Source organism: Thunnus thynnus, chromosome 6 (assembly GCF_963924715.1).
Source record: "Thunnus thynnus chromosome 6, fThuThy2.1, whole genome shotgun sequence".
NCBI classification, from domain to species: Eukaryota; Metazoa; Chordata; class Actinopteri; order Scombriformes; family Scombridae; genus Thunnus; species Thunnus thynnus.
The window spans coordinates 11,607,394-11,624,428 of record NC_089522.1 but is presented as its reverse complement, the minus strand read 5'-3'; the positions used below and the strand labels follow the sequence as shown (position 1 = coordinate 11,624,428).

At 40.4% G+C, this 17,035-nt stretch overlaps 1 protein-coding gene across 1 annotated transcript in view; it reads left to right on the top strand.

Moving 5' to 3' along the window:
* Positions 1-1,318: 1,318 nt before the first annotated feature.
* Positions 1,319-17,035, top strand: part of sema3bl (sema domain, immunoglobulin domain (Ig), short basic domain, secreted, (semaphorin) 3bl) — a 71,471-nt gene continuing 55,754 nt past the window's right edge. The window contains exon 1 of the mRNA XM_067591689.1: positions 1,319-1,741. Coding sequence (XP_067447790.1) covers positions 1,636-1,741 — 106 coding nt within the window. The 5' untranslated portion in view covers positions 1,319-1,635. The remainder of the gene's footprint in view (positions 1,742-17,035) is intronic.

Sequence of the window (17,035 nt, the reverse complement as noted above, 5' to 3'; positions counted from 1 at the left end):
AACTGTTCAGATATGGTATGATTAGATATCTCTGTTATTCTGTAGAGAAAACATCTGTTTCTAATTGCATATTTAAGGTTTTGTTGGCACATGAATTATCTAAAATGAGGTCAAAATATGCACTTTTATACAGTATATCCATCAATAAGGCATTTGATATCTTTCTATTTGAGAAGTACGCCTTATTTATGAGGCTGGGAGTCTCTGAGAGCATATATGTGCCAGAGATCAATTTCCTCACAATAACATCTTCTGATATCTACTTGCAGTGTGACAAAAGCTATTAGGGGAGAATCCAACCTATACTGTTGTGAGCACATGATTGATTCTTTGTGTCACTCCACTGATCCGCCAGCGCGGTTCCTCCATGAAAACAGAACTTGAAGTGCACGTGGGAGTCCCCTTCCCTGGCACAAACAAGCCCTCAGCAGAGACACGCTGTCATCTCAAGCGCCCAGCATTCGTGCCAACACTCCTGACACTCCTCTCCATCCCCACTTTCTACCTCTCAGCCTGTATGAAACATGTATGGGAGCCTCTTTCCTGGTACAAACAAGAGCTCCCAAAAGACTCAGGGTTGCAGTAACACTGACACCTTGAATGGCTCTCTCTCACCCTGCCGTGACCCTCGTGTTCACTTGTAGGCTTGCTTGTGAATAGATGCATATGAGAGGGAAGGGGGGGTCGAGAAGGTACCCCACGACTTAATTAAACTACTGAACACGTCCCAGTGACGCTGAAGGGGTTAAGAAGGGTCACATACACACAAGGCTCACAGGGGAGAGAGATGGAGATGGGACTGCATGTACTTTTTGTTTATTTTGTTCAATTTCATCCATTTATTGCCCATACATCCAACCTCTTGATGTCTTCATTATCTTGAAAAATTCAGATGGTGGCAAATCTTCCTCCTTCAGTGCTTCTACAACTGACTTTAAGGGCTGGTTCACCCTTTTTGAGCAAGAACTTCACATCACATCAACACCATTTAATTTAGCCTCGAAACAATGTTGTTTTTTTTTTGTTTTTTTTTTGCTATCTCTTCTGTATCTTTCCCAGAATTTCTTTTGGAGATTAATTTCTTTTAGCGCAGCGTCAATAAATGTTTCTCAGAGCTACATTGCATATCACTAGATGTTGCTTTTCTTCCAAATGATTTTGAAATAGTGTTATGAATCATCTTTAGGAACGTGCTTCCCAGTGCGTCTGCATTGGAGAGAGCTGTGCGTAAAGGAGGGGCAGATCACTTGGAGCGCTTGCTGCTGCTGCTGCTGCTCTCTCTCTCTCTCTCTCTCTCTCTGCTGTAGAGGCGTGGTGTCTCCCTCTCTCTCTGGCTGACACACACCGCCTGTTAGGCAGCTGTTGTAAGTGGAGAAGTGGAAGAGCAGCAGCCTTTCGAGCGGAGTCAGTGAATCATATCATCAGCACCGAGCAGAGCGGCAGTCACTGCGCGGAGGGGACGACCAGCTGCTCGGTCAAAGAGCCTTTTACGCACCTCGGCGAACCACCTAGAAACACAGATGTAGGCATCGTGAGAAGAGAGACCCCACCTGTTAAATTCTCCTGGAGATATTCTGTTCGATTGTTTATAACAAATTTTGAAATTTGAAAGAAGAAGGACATTTCTTCAGCAGAATGAGAGGATTTACATCTTTCTGCAGCATGATTCTTGTTGCGCAACTTGTCGCCACTGTCTCAGCCAACAAGTTAAATGTGCCGCGCCTGAGACTGTCACACAAAGGTAATTAGATGATCTATCTATCTATCTATCTATCTATCTATCTATCTATCTATCTATCTATCTATCTACGCTCAAATGCTGATTATCACTCTATCCGTGCGCGCGCGTGCTCTGCAGGTGGCTTTAATTGGCTATATTGACCGTCTCGTGTGAAGTATTTGAAGTCTTTTCTTTTTCTCTTTCCAGCAGATATCTGTGTTTTCTGTCAATAGTTCAACTTAACACCCACCTCTTAAAGCTTAGAGGCTTATTTACTTTAAAGGTTTGTGCATTTTTTCCAACTACTTCTCTTCTCTTCGCGGTGGTCTGAGCTGGAAGCTTTAAATCTGGTTCGACATTTTGGCTACTGTTTTGGGAGGTTTATTTGTTTTAGAAGGCATGAATACGTCAGTTTACTGGTTTCCAGTTTGAAACAGCTTCGCAGTGCAGGCAGGGTGTCCAGCCAGAGGAGATTTTGGCGGAGCTTCATCGCTCTGCGGTGGGATCCACCGGGGTGCGATTGTCTCATTATAGATGTTTATACACAGAAATACCCAGAGATGAGGTTACATGATTTATACAGTGAAATGGATATTAGAATATAGTGGAGGTCAATATAAATGAACACAAATACCCTACAGCACCAGAATAAGAGCATATCTTTTATTCGTGGCCCTGAAAAAGTCATGTTGCATGTACACAGTTCAAGTTCAGACAGTCCAGAATGACCTTTAACCTTTAACCCAGTCGAAAAGTAGTTCCTGCTGTCTCACAGGAATCATATGATTATTAATCCTACGGACTGGGGTACCAGCAGAACCCAGAGGTTTACTTTTCATCATATCCCACAGGTGCTTTATTCTATCATTTTAATTTTTCTTTGTCAATCAATTTGTTCCTAATGACTTCATATCATTATTATCTGTTTCTGTTTTAATTAGTGCTTTTAAAAAAACAAAACAAAACAATGTATTGGGGTCCAGGGGGACCTCAGTCAAAAGCATCCAATTCTGCCCAAGCAGTTTTAATGGATGGAACTATTTATTGAGTTCATGTTTGCCATGGGTCCTAATTTAAAGTATCACACACTATCAGGGCAGATAGGGACACTCTGTCAGTCATTTTGAAGGTTTTGTGGAAAGATTGTATTTGGGATAAAGGCTGCAGTTTGTATTAAAGAAAAATGTATATTTTCCTTTTACTCAACAAGCAAATTAACTGTAACTTTCCTAAAATAATAACAATAATAATAATATTTTTTTCTCAGATGACATTAATTACATAACTTATCATGTTTTGAGAAGAAATAAGTTAACATTTTGCTATGATTACTGTTTCTTACAGCAGTTTATTCTTGCGGTCCCCAGAGTCCCCAGTCAGTGGTCCTTGTATCTTAAATATGTTGGTCGGATGATGATTATACTGATTTTATTTGGATGCTGGCTGAAGGTGAAGTAGTTTAATAAATTCTAACATTTCCATATATGGTTTATTTTTGGCACACATACCCTCTCCCCCCCCCCCCCCCCCCCCCCGTCTCAAATCTAAGCCCTGTTGTTGGCCATGACTCACTCAGGTTTAATGATAAGGCAGTAAAGGATCCAGTGGGTGTGTGTGTGTTTAAGTGCTGCTGACTGTGTTGTTGCCAAACCATGCTCATTGTTTCATTTCACGCAGACTGGAGTGGGTCTGCAATCATCATCAGCGATAGATATCGCACAGGATTTCCTCTCGTTCAGTTCCATGTTTTCGGGAGAAAAGTCACCATCTGAGCTTACTGGTCTTCCTGTCTGAGGTACTGGAAATACTGCTCAGAAAGGGAGAGAGACAGAAAGAGAGAGATTGAGATGCAGACTGATGAAGAAAGGGGATAGAGCAAGTGGAATTTGATTTTTGAATACTGAGGCCAGGGCAACAGAAGAGAACTGCAGACACATGAAGAAATAGCGAAACTCTGAAATTGCACATACTTGCTTTTGAATATTTAACTTTCAACATACATGCTAGAACCTCTACCAACTAGGCTACTGCTACAGTATATAGAAAAGAGGAGAAGACGCAGAGTGGAAGGAACTTTTTATTGAACAGTCATTCCCTGGGCAAACACTTATGGAAAAGGCAGTGCCCAAGATTGTGAGTCACTGCATTTTAACCATATAAAAGCCTCTTTTTCAAAGTGCCACATTTTCATTTTGGTCCGGTAATAAACAGCACCAAATAAAACCAGATTCTCACTCCAGTCTCATTTTGCGAGCATATTGACGAGTGTGGGAAGAAACTATGCCTATAAGATTCTCATTAGTGTCCAACCGGTTCCTTGCTTCCTGTGCAGATGACCTCAAATCTGACCCCACAGTTGACCCTCTTTCAAATAATTTCCCCCTTGACTCAACTCTTTCTTTTCTTTGTCTCTCTTTCACAATCTCTCCTCTCTATGCATCTCATCTTCTCACTATAATTTAATTTCTCACTTCTTTTTCTCATCTCAGTGTTCTTTCTTTCCTGTCTGTTTGGCTCCGTCTGTCTATTTCTCTATCACCTCGTCTCTCATTACAACCCGGAGAAGCCCAGAGGGTGTTTGTATTCCCAGGAGGATGTTGAGGTAATTTAGCGACAGGAAAAGCTGTCATTATCTCATTTCAATCAATTAGTGGGTAGAAGTTCAAGCAGGAAGAAAGCCATTTTTACCTCTGAACTATTAAAGTATTTGTACTCCTCTCCTCTCCTCTCCTCTCCTCTCCTCTCCTCTCCTCTTGGCTCCTGTCCAAAACCAGACTACGTTTGGTTTAGAAGTGATTTTTTTTTCACAGTTCATTTCCTAAATACATGTTTTAATTAAGCAATATAAATGCTGTGGAAACAGAATATGTGACCTAGATGTACTTTCCAACCAAATCTACTGACATATTTAAATGTCTTGTGATCTACGAATCACCATATTAATGCTTGTTAGAGCTTTATTCTTTAATTTATTCACTTATTTTCTCTCATCTCTATCTTGATCCATATTGATCTGATATTAATATACTTTTTTTAATGAACAAACTGCAGCTAAAGCTCTTGACATCGTGTGTGTGTGTGTGTTTGTTATGAGGTGACAATGAATCGTCGAGGTGGGTGATGTTTGCGTGTGAGGTTGGCGGCACTCCCAGCCCTCTGCCAAGCCAAACTCCCATCATGCATTTCTCTCTGTCTTTCTCTTTCTGTCTCTGTATGTCTTTCATTTGTCCTCCGCTCCCTTCAATCTGCCTAGGTCTTTTATTAATTTGAATTCCCTGTGTCCACACGCAAACAGAAACACGCACTGACTTGAGACACACACACACACACTCCATCTAATACAATATTCACTTTGTCTTACCAGAGGCAGGGGGCCCTTGAAAACAGAAACACTCACATCAGCGTCCTGTTTTGATCAGATTGCATTAGTTCTCAGAGTGAAGAGTTATGTTTGTTTTCGCTTACAGCCTGTGAATGAATGAGTTTGTTTTCTCAGTCGGCATCTCCCAGATGCAGATACTTGGACGGGTGTTAGTTGTTCTTAGGCAGGGGGGGTAATCTGTCTCCAGGAGTCTGTTGGAGCTGCTGAAATGTGGGGCATCTCCCATCCTTTCATCTTTCAGCTCTTTTTCTTACTTTCTCCATTCTTCTTCATCTTTCTTTCCATTTTGCATCCCTCAGTCCCTCCCTCATTTATAATGTTCCTCTTTCCTTCTTTCCTCAAGTTCAGTTTAAGTGCTCCCAGGCCTCTGGATTGATCTAAAACCCAGAAAAGGAAAGTAAACGAGGAAACGAAAGGGGGAAGCTTCTAGGTAACAAGGCCAACTGGCTTGTAAGACACATGTTTTTTTACTAGGATGTATATAAGCTTCAGCTTTAAGAGATATTGGAAAGAAGAGAAGGTTTTAGAGTTTTTGTAATGGTTGACATGTGTTTAAATTTCAAATGTTTGTATAAGTTCTTTTCATTTAGTCAAGGAGGTCTTTAGCCCGCGGGCTTAATAGCCAATATTCAAGTTTACAGTACATGAAGAATAGTCCAATAGTTCAATGAAAGAAAAAAAAGGAAGAAAAAGTAGAAATATTAAGAAGCAGTATGGAAATAAAGTCCTACCAGGTGAAAGTTGTAATTCTTTATTGATTTCAGCTGTAAAATCCATCTTATTAATGAGGAGACGTATGTTCGGAAGTCTGATAAAGCCTTTAAGCTTTCAAGCAGAGATGTAAGGAGATTTTAATGTTAGCGACATGTTTCTATATGCAAGTTTGTGTCTCAAACTTATTCACTTATTCACAGGTCTTTTAATTCGTTTATATTACTATACAGAATACTTGATTCCCATGGACGGTGTTTATTATTTAAACGATGATCCCTGACATGACGTACATAAAGTCTATTTCAAGGTTGACAAAGACCAAATGAAAGACGTTCCGAAAGCATATGGGCATGAAATATGATAAAAAAAATACTTGCATTTTTAATTGATAAAAGGAATGACCTGATTATTAGAAATAACAGGAAATAATACATCATCTTTTTTGAAAATTGCAGTGCTACTCACAGACTGCAGGTTAAATATATACCCTCATATCAAATGTGCATTAAACACACATCCAGGTGTCCTGTTCAAACTTCAGCTTTCATTGTGGTTTAAATATCAAAGCACAATCAAAAAAACGTGTAAACTGTAAAATATATATATGCACATATATATATTGGTGATTCGGACAATAGGCCTTTTTTATATATAATACATGATAATGAAAGCAGCACAAAAGTGCTTTATTCTGTCCTGTCCATGAAAATCACCCAAAGGCTATTTTGTTTGGAGGCTACAGCGACACAGTAAGAGGTTTTCTGTCTGGTATGTAGACCTGCTGACAGAGGAAACACACTACATGTTTCTGACACCAGGGGCATGATATGAGGGGTGAAGAAAGAGAGAGTGTGTGGGTGTGTGAGAGAGACACAGTGATATAGATATCTGTGTGTGCTGAGGCGTTAGTGTGTAGGTGTTTTTGATCTGGAGTAAAGCATTTATGTGTGTGTCTGCGTAGGCGTTATTGCGTAGGTGAAGGGCAAAATGTGCACGTTTGTGTGTGAGAGAAGAGAGAGACGCATTGCTTCTGATGGAGACATCTGTGTGTACCGAGCTGTCGGAGGGTTTGTGTGTTTGAAGTTAACTGTGTGTGATTGTGTTTGTGAGTGACAAAAAGAGAGAGCGATGGTATCTGATGTAGACATCTGTGTGTTTCAAGATGTCACTTGTGTGTCATGTCAACAGCATGTCTTATGTGACAACCTTCAGATTGCGGCCTGGCAAGATCACAGACAACACACAGATGGAGGAATTCGGTGGTGTGTGAGAGATGTGGAGCTGGGAAAAGGATTGAGATGAACACAGCGCCAGAGCAGAGAACACAGATGGAGAGGAAGCTGGGGTGAGAAGAGAGAAGGTGCCTAGACGGCTGAGGGGAAGGAAAAAAGGAAGGAGTGAGTTAGTGAAAAAAGAAAGAATCAAAGAAAGACAGAAACAATGAGGTACCAGTGAAAGAATTTGGGACATCAGACAGACAAAGGAAGTTCAAGATAAGAGAACTTTTACATTAGAAATCCATGATAAACACTGTGGATCAATGTGGTATTGTTGAGATTGAACCATGACTTGTCATACTGGTAAAGAATAGCCCTCTGTGCTGACTGCTCCTATTGTTTCCACTGATTTTGACTAAAATTAGATTATAGATGGGGCTGAGCTCATTTCTTGGAGCAGATTTGATATGAACCTGGAACAGGCTAGTACAGTAATACTAGTGTTTTATCTCCATCAATATGAAGTACAAGTTTACTTATCGGGGAGACTGTGGAGACTCACCTATATTTTATAGCGAGTGAGTCACAGTTTTACACTGGGTGCTTCATCATTAAGATGAACATGGGCCCTGTAATTTGTTTTAAGTCAATCAGACATACATCATCCATGCTGCTGTAAATACTAAAGCACAAAATGTGCATTAATCGGCAGCCGAAAATAGTCCCAAACCAATACACAATTTACTCTTGTTTGAGTAACATTTGCTAAAAACTGCGATGCCATGCTGTTTCAGTCAATTACTGAGACTTTTTAAAAAAAATGAAACTAAATATCTGTAACCCAGTCTCGAGTATTTACATCTTAGAACAGAAACAAATGGAATCATGTTTCTGTGAAAGTGTGGAAAGTGTAACGACCGCTACTGCAACACGCCTGCCTTCAGCATTTAATTTATATGGACAAAAGTTGTGTATTTTTACATAGAAACCCCAGTGCATCTTTAAGATATGGCTTCACTGTGAAAAAGTCCCGTGTCCAAAATGTGAACTGTGAGGCTGAATTGCCTCTGGATAAACATCTAGCTATACCTCCGGGGTGATCTGGGAGATAAATCTAACACCCCAAGATCCCTTAAAATCCAAGGATAGGTTGACGGCTTAGCTCTGCTGCAAAACATGTCCAGATAAACACTGCATTGATACACTGAAAGGTCAGCGCACACAGGACTTAACTGCCTGAACCAGAACCGCACTGTGAATTAAAACATGTGCCCCTAACGCTGGCATGAATCAACAGCCTGAAAGATGAATTGTAGAAGGGGAATAGCCATGAAAGAGAGAAAACATCAATGAATTTCAAAGAACAGAGAGACAAGAGGACAGAGGAGAAAGAGGGAGAGTTAATGAATGAAAGATCTGTGAATGTGGAGAGAAAACAAATGATGGATCCATGAAAGCTTGAATGTAAATGAAAGAGCGAAGAGAGGAAAAAGTGAGCGTCAGACGGAGATGGAAATACCGGAGGAAGGCAGATAAAGAGAGGTCATAGTACCGTGGTGGAGAGAGATAAACAGACAGAGAGGGAGCTAAGAAAATGAAAAGAAAAGGAAAAGACAGGAGGTTGAAAGAGTGGAGAGAAAGATGAGAGAGACAGAAGAATGAAAGAATGACAGATAGAAGGATAAAAGGAAGCGAGAGGCTAATCTGAAGCCTGAAACACACTGGTCCCTTTGAGAAGCAAAAGTTGAGAGTTCAAGTCCTAACAATGTGGTTTTGACCATCTGTCACGTAGATTAGGTAATACTCCACTTACACACAGGAGTTATGAGAGGTGTGTGTATCTCTGTGTGTATTTCATCGCATGTGTGTGTCTTGTGCACATAGTGGGAGTAACCTGTATTTCTTTTCTTTGTGATTTTTTACGTCTGTCCAGTTTGTTTGACTATATGTCCAACTTAACGTATAGATGTGTATGCGCCTGCTAACAGGCCAGCCAAAACCAACCCCGGTGTCCACAGCGATGGCCATTTTAATATGAATATTACAAATCACAGCAGTGGACCTTCACCAAGGGGGGTTCAAGTCCTGTCATACTATTTATCTAAACTTTCTACATTCTGCCACACCCTGAAGAACGAAGACACATAGCAGCTCCTCTCCCTGCTGACCCACCCTCTAGTCTGGTGCTGATCTGATCTATTGTTTTACTGTGCTCTCAGTTTCTCCATCTGGACTGGTGTTTTCTTTGACTCCGAATGCTATTCAAATGCCCCTACAGTATGTATAGGATTTTGATTTGTATTAAATATTACTCACCAACAAAAGTAATTGCATAACTCAGTTTTTTTGGTAAAAGTAACGGTGCCTTTAAACAACTCTACACACCCACATGCCACATATGTTTTTAACACGTGTAGAAATAGAAGACGAGACATTATGGTTTAACAATCAGCCAGCCTACAGTCAGGAAGTATTTACTGACCATCAACAGCTTGTTTAACTGCATCCAACTCTCCAGAAGTCCCGTCATCACAGTGAAGCTGTGGGGTTAACACACCCTCCAGCTCTGGACACAAAACAATAAATGTATTTATTAAAACTAATGTTAGCACAAAACCAAGAGAAGGGTGTGTAGGCCAGCAACATCAGCAATTAAAGCACTGCGAGGATGTACGGGTTATGTTCCGTGGACGGGTCGAAGATGCAAAAGCAAGAAAAGGTGATGCAGGGTGGATGTCGACTGTAGTAAGAGAGAGAAAGAGCGAGCACATGGGCTAGTTTAACAGTTTGCAAGGCCCCGGTGAAGTAAATCACCTGATGACCCTTCACTGTTAGCCAATAGCCAAAGGGCAGCGTCAGTGGGGTGACACACTGTGGTCTACACATGAACATGTGGTGTCACACAAATCTTTTCTCTGTTTCCATATGTTTCTTCCACTCAACTGCCAGTTATCTAATATGGGAAAACGAATCATTAAAACATCTTGGTTAAGTTTAGGGAAAGATAATAATCATGGTTAAATGAGAAAAACTGTAAGACTGTGATGCAAACCTGCCCCACAAGAGTTGAATAGCAAATGCTAACATGCCCATCTACCACTACTTTGGTCTGCATCTGACGTAACACCTCTTACTGCATTGAATGCTGGCATTGAACTTAAATACAGTTTTTTCAATATGAATCTTTTTGGTTGGCATGTCGGCATTACATTTCAAGCCAAAATAGTTGCATATGCACCATATTTGTAGAGGATTGCATGTTTGCTTCAGTTTTTCGAACTTGCCAAGAAACATTTTAGTTGAAAACCACTGCAGATGTAGTAGAAATTCATATAACTCACATGGCTGTCTACTTTACAAAGCCATCCATAGCTTTTAATACTTTCAACAAATCACAGTCTCATAAAAACACTTTGTGAAAATTTTTAACTCGCTTGGACAAATGTTGAATTTGGCCTTCTCCCATACGTCACCGTCAACCAAGTGCATGCTAGGTCATGATGTCGAAATGACAGATGCTTTGCCAGTGTTTTACAGTAAGTCTGGCTTTTCCAACATGAGAGAGAAACATCCCTCAACCACCCTCTCTCACTGAGAGAGATAAACATCTTCAGCTCTGTTAAGTGTATTTTTTCACTGGAGACATTAAAGGACTACTAGACATTACAATACTATACACACAGTCTGTCTGGACACACCAGCCAGCAGAAAGCAAGCACACACACAAGAAAAGAAAGAAAAACAGAAAGAGAAAAAAAAAACCCAAACTACTGAGATGTTTATTTAGAAAATGCCACATTAGATACACACACACACACAAAGACAAAGAAGGTTCTTCTTGTCTTCTCGTGTCATTGAGTGTCCTACCATTTGGCACTTTGGCTCACAACCAATGCAAAGTGATAATGAAACAGGCCAGAGGTGATGGGAACCCTCTTTAATGCAGGATGGGAGACATTACATGTCACACGCACTGAGGTACTGTCTACCCCCCCTCCCCCCGCCCCACCGCCCACGCCACGGAAACAAACACACACCCCGTCTTGTAGCAATCAATTAGTTCCACTGAAGATGTTGACAAGAAGGGCTGAGCACAAGGGACTCTACTGTGGACTGATGTATCTATTAGACAGCAGCTAACAAACACATAAACACAAACATCACAGTTAACTGAAGCCCGTGTGTGTGTGTACATGTGTGCATAGTTGGGTGCATGTGTGTGTCCGTATGTTAACTGACAGTGCTGCCTACTAACGTTTATGGCAAGCTGCTGTCTTACTGGTCGTCCATGTTTGCATTTGTACTGTAATTTGCTGCAGAACAGAACATTAGATACTATTCTCTTTAGTCTATAATTGATTGGTATCAAAATAAATCAATTTGAGAATTAGTTTAGAATGTAATTGTTCTTTTTGTGATTTATTTGTTTGTAATGGAAACAGATTGAAAAACCCAGCTGTATTGGCTTTTTTTTCTTTCTTAAAACATATAAAATGTAGGACTGATTATATACAAAAAATAGAATTACATTTGCATTTTATGTTGTTCAACTTTTAATATAAGTATTTTTTTCCTCTTTACTGTGATGCAGAAACTTCATATCTACATATCTGCTCTCACACAGAAATGCATGCATGCATCCGTCTATGAGGCCAGCAGAGATCTGGCTGAACTCTCTGTACTGAAAAATGTGACAGCCAACGGAGAATTTAATAGAGAGTTGGAGCCCTCGGATGAGGCGTCGAAGGAGGTGAGGGAGGGATGAGAGTAAAAAAGTTAATCCGAAGGAGAGAGTGAGGGAGGGCGATAGCATTGATCTTTATGGAGGGAGAAAATGTAGTATGGGTACTGATGAGGTGAAAGTGAGTAAGGAAGAGGAAGAAGTGAGGAGGGAGGATGACTGATTTCTGAGGCAAAGAGAGGAAGGGTGAGATTAAGAAAGGAAAGAAGCGGGGATGAGGAAATGGGAGAAAGCTGGCTTTAAGAGAAGTGAAGTTTGTCATGGATCCTTTTGGATGATGGAGAGAGAGAGGTGTGTGTGTGTGGTATGGGTGAGTAATGGAGTTAAGAGTGGATCAAAAATGGGAGGAAAAAAGATGAAAGTGGACAAAAAGAGAAAGATGGATAGAGAGAAAGTGACAGGACGCCAGGGAGGGAGAGAGAGAGAGAGAGAGAGAGAGGAAGATAAAGGGAGAAAGAGGGGAGGGAGAGATGATGAAATGAGGGTAGGAGGGGAGGCAGAGGAGGGTGAGGGTTGATGAGGATCGAGGGTGATGAGGTAACACCCTGTGCTGTGTTTTGATTGGCCCAGCAGGGAAGATCGGGTAACAGGAACTCTGATAGGCATCCTGAGACAACAGAGAGAAAAGTCTTGAATAAGTCAATGTGTGTGTAAGAGAGAAAGAGGGAGAACGAGAAGGAAAGGAAAGAAAGGAAAGAAAAGAAAGGAAAAACGAAGAAAGAAAATTGAAACAGGAAGACAAAGAAAGAAAAAGACATTGAAATCATACTGTATGGTCACCAGTTTTTGTGTGTGTACCCTCTGTGGTGCTCATCTCACTTTTCATGGTTTTATCATATGATTACATGTGTCTGGCTCTGATGAAAATGCACGCTGTGTGGGTAAAGTGACATCTCCAGTGAGAAACAGTAACAGGTTGGCAGGAAATCCCAGGATTTACACTGTCATGAATTATATGACAGGCCAATGGTGTCTCTCGAGATACCATTGGCCTGAGTTAACACAATGAAAACAGATATCTCAGTCTGCTAGCTGCGAATTAATACTTTCTGAGTAACTGAGCTTTAAAAAGGAAACCTGAAAAACATCATGTGAATGTTAGCAGAATTGTTCCTATGTAAAAACTTTACTATGCAACTTTATTAATGTGCAAAACATGACCAATAACATCTTCTTGTTCTCTGAGATTTTTTCATTTGAATACAGAAACCTGATGAGAAAAATCAAAAAGGATGCACTTGCAACGTAATGTACATGACATCTAAGAAAAGAAAAAACCCAAAAAAACACCAGATTCTCAGCGTAGAAAAGACAACAATCGTCAATTCATAATAGAGTTTGTGTGTGAGTCTGAACTTTGCCGTCCTGTCACAATCACTCAGTACTTTGAGAGGCTGCAGCTGTGCCTTTTTTCAGCTGCCGCTGCTCTTTTACACAAGAGACAGAGAGCTAGAGAGAGAGAAGGAACATTTTTCATCCAGAAGACTAATCCAACCTGCTTGTGGTCCCGATATATCTGATCTTCCCCTACTAATATTTTCCGCAATTGTCACTTAACCCCCCCCCCCTAACATATTTTCTAAAAGTGAAAACCATCTTTCAGTCGAATTCTGGAGAAACTGAGAAAATGCATTGAAAAACAGAATTGTCCCAATTTATTTGGGATGTCTGGTCACCATTGTTACTGTATATAGTACATGCTGTATACAGTTTGTATGAAGTATCAAGTTTGAGTTAAATGGTAACGTCAGCATCCTAATAGATGCTCACAATAGCAATTAACATGACGATGTTTAGCAGGTCACTTTTTTTTTTACCATGTACATCATATTAATTAAGAGTATTAGCATGCTTACATTTGCTAATTAGCAGTAATCACATACAAATAGTGAGTAATGCGAGTAGCTTATTTGGTCAAAATTGAAGGGATCACCAAAGTCATACCAGTGTGTGAGGAATGACTGTACAGCACACATCCATCAGCTGCCGACTTATTTTACTCAAAAGCAATGATGTCAACTTCATGGCAGGGCTAGAGGAAAAGTCAGGGAGGTCAGAAGTATTTATCGCCTGGAAACCATTAACGATTGATCTAGCAAATGTTGAGCTATTTCATGTTGAGCAAATTTTGACCTGTTGGAGGCACATACGCTCATATACTGAAGTTGTGAAATTGTATGAAAATAGATATTAATTCTACTACTTGTGTTAAATATTTTGACTTTGTCCACACTCACTGTTCAGATATGAATGATGTGACCTAAATTCCATGCAAGGATAAATGATCACATTTACCTTCATAAGAATAAATATAACAGTGCTGTAACAATAACTTTTTTTACATACATTTTTCTTTACATCTTTTTCTTTTTCTTTACAAGAAAAGTATGTATGAAAAAAAAATTAAATGAGTAAATTGAGGTCATAAAAAGATCCATAATGTTGGTCATTTTATATATTTATTGTCTAACCCTGAAAACCTACTTTATAAAGAACTATGCAAGGAGGAAAAATGTAGAGGATGAAAGGAATACGATACCAGGGAGAGGAGGATGAGGATGAAGAGGAGTGGGAGTGGCGATAGACGGAGAAACACCGTGAGACGACTTTTTGTGAATGCGGTAAATTCCAGAAATACTTGGCACACTGCAACAATATACAGCCGAGATCTAATGATACCCTGGGAAGTCTGTCAGCGGTGTAATGAGTCTAATGAGTCTTTATTTGTGTGTGTTTGTGTGTCAGAGCTCATGAAAACAAAATGTCAAAGAGAAATATTTAGAGAAAGAGACTGACGGTGAGTTTTGTCAGCAGAGATGTGAATAGGTACAATTGAACTGGGGACTCTTTGATTCACAATGCTGTGTGTGTGTGTGTGTATGCGTGCGAGTGTGTATGTGTGTGTGTTTCTGGTATGCATTTTGTAGCACAGGGGGTCTAATAGGCTTCAGATGTGTCCCCCTCTCCCACTGAGCCAACAATAACACTGATACTGTAGTGTGTGCGTGCGTGCCTGCATAAATGCATGTGTAAGTTTGTGTGTGTGTGTCTTAGTCTGCAGCTTACCATAGCTTACACTCTGCCTGTGCCCAATTTGTACATTAGAGATGTCAGCATGAGATTTGCAAGTGAACTTTTTCACTCATTCTCTCCCTCTCTCTCTCTCTCTCTCTCTCTTTCTCTTAGTAAATCTTTTTCTTCTGATTTTCCCGTTGAACCCACTTCCTCTCTTGTTTCCAGACCTGTCCAGACCCTTTATCACTAAATGCAGTTATGAAAATGACAGCCAGAGATTTTATATTATGACTGTTAGCCGATGATCCTAAACAGGTGCCCCTAAATAGACATTCCCAATGAAAATACTTTTCTTCATGTCCACTCCTGGACTCTGTATATATGTGACAATCTCATACTATATAGAAAAAAACACCTTCTAAATATAAAGGATACACAACTGTGTGCATAAGTCGCATGTACATCAGCATCCTTGGGCCCAGTTTGAGATTATAAATCAGTTACTGTGGACTTTTTTTAGCATTTTATAGACTGAATTCTTCATCACTGCCAGAATATTCCTTTAAAAAGATAAAAATAATAACTTACATGCATCTTTTAAACGAGTCAAGGTGTAGATTGTTATTCTGGCTTTTGCCATTGCTACATTTGCTCACACAGGAGATGAACTGTTCTGTAAGGACGACACCATGCTAGCATCATTACGACTGTTCTGGAGGACCATCCGTCCATTTTCTATAACCAGTTATGCTGTTCACTATTACAAGGATCTGTCTCAGCATGCATTGGGCAGGAGGCAGGATATACTGGCATCAGTGGATGAGCTGGTGAACTTGTGTTTTCCTCTTGGTTCAGTTTCTTTTCACACAGAAAAAATTCAAGGGAACCAAAATCACTTTGTTCACTCTACTCATTGGTCAGATGTGTCTGAGGTGGGAGCAAGAACATAAACACAGGAAGAAGGTCTTGAAGAAGGTGCCAAATATAAAAACACCAACGCACTTTGTTGAGTTAGTCCAGGTTGGACCTTGATTCATTCTCCAGCTAGCTGCTAACAACTGTTGATTTTGCTCATCCACATCCCAGTTTGCAAAGTGCACCTAGCAACGGAAGCTGTTTAGTTAGAGTAAGCTTTGTAGTTTGGTCGGACCAAGGTCGGATAACATTCCCATGGCAAATGAACTGCTCCACTGTTTGTCTGGGACTGGTCTTAGACCACATCCTCAAGGGGTCTCGGTGCAGCTGTTTTAGTCCGTACCCGGGTACGATTGCTATGTTCAGAATTGCCCAAACGAATCACTGGATTCAACCAGACTAAACAGTGCTGGTCTGAAAATGCCCTTAGAGTCTTTGGCCTGTCAGGTGAAACTGGAACGCCAAGTGGAAACCCACACAGACAAAGAGAGAATGTGCGATCTCCATACAAAGGCTGTAAAATATCAGGAAAAATGCAGTTTCTGATGAAATGATGCTGTTACAAAACATTTCATTACTCTTGTAGTTGTACTGTAGTTGGGAGCAAAATTAATATAATATATTCATCCACTAATACTGACTTCAGTTTCGTCATAATGTGTCTTTTTTTCTCTTTTATCAGAAGTTGGATTATATCACATTGGTTTTTGGGTGATGAAAGAACCATGTAAGCTTCCAGATCAATCGAAAATAGCAAATATGGAAACGGTCTTGCAACAGCAGCAGTGACTGTGATTGCAAAGTCCTCATGTCTGACAGACACCAGGGCATGCCTCAGCCTGACTAAGCGGAACATTGTCAATGTAAACAAATCCCAGAATAAATTATTGCATACATATCTTTGTAGTGGCTGAGGGTGAGGGTGAGGGTTTGACACGTACAGTGAAACCAGATGCTCTTTAGCGTGTCGCTTTGGTTTGGCACGGCTGCTGTTTGTAAATGCAACGTCTGCTGGCTGCCTTTAGGGAAATAAGACACATTGGAGACAGATGTAGAAGTTTCCTTATGGATGCTGTGAGGAATTTCGTAGATGTATAGGTTCTTAAGACACAAGATGGATAAAAAGAGAGACAAGAGAAAAATCATGTAGCAAAGACGAGAGAGACAGGAAGACAGATGGGTAGACATGAAATAATGAAATTGAAGACATATTTAAAAGCGACTTCAAGAGAGGGAAAATAAAACCAGAGAGGAAGTTGGAGAGGGATAGACAGAAGAGACGGAGCATGATGAAGTGGAGAGCGAGGTTAAATGGATAGATGGAAGGGAGG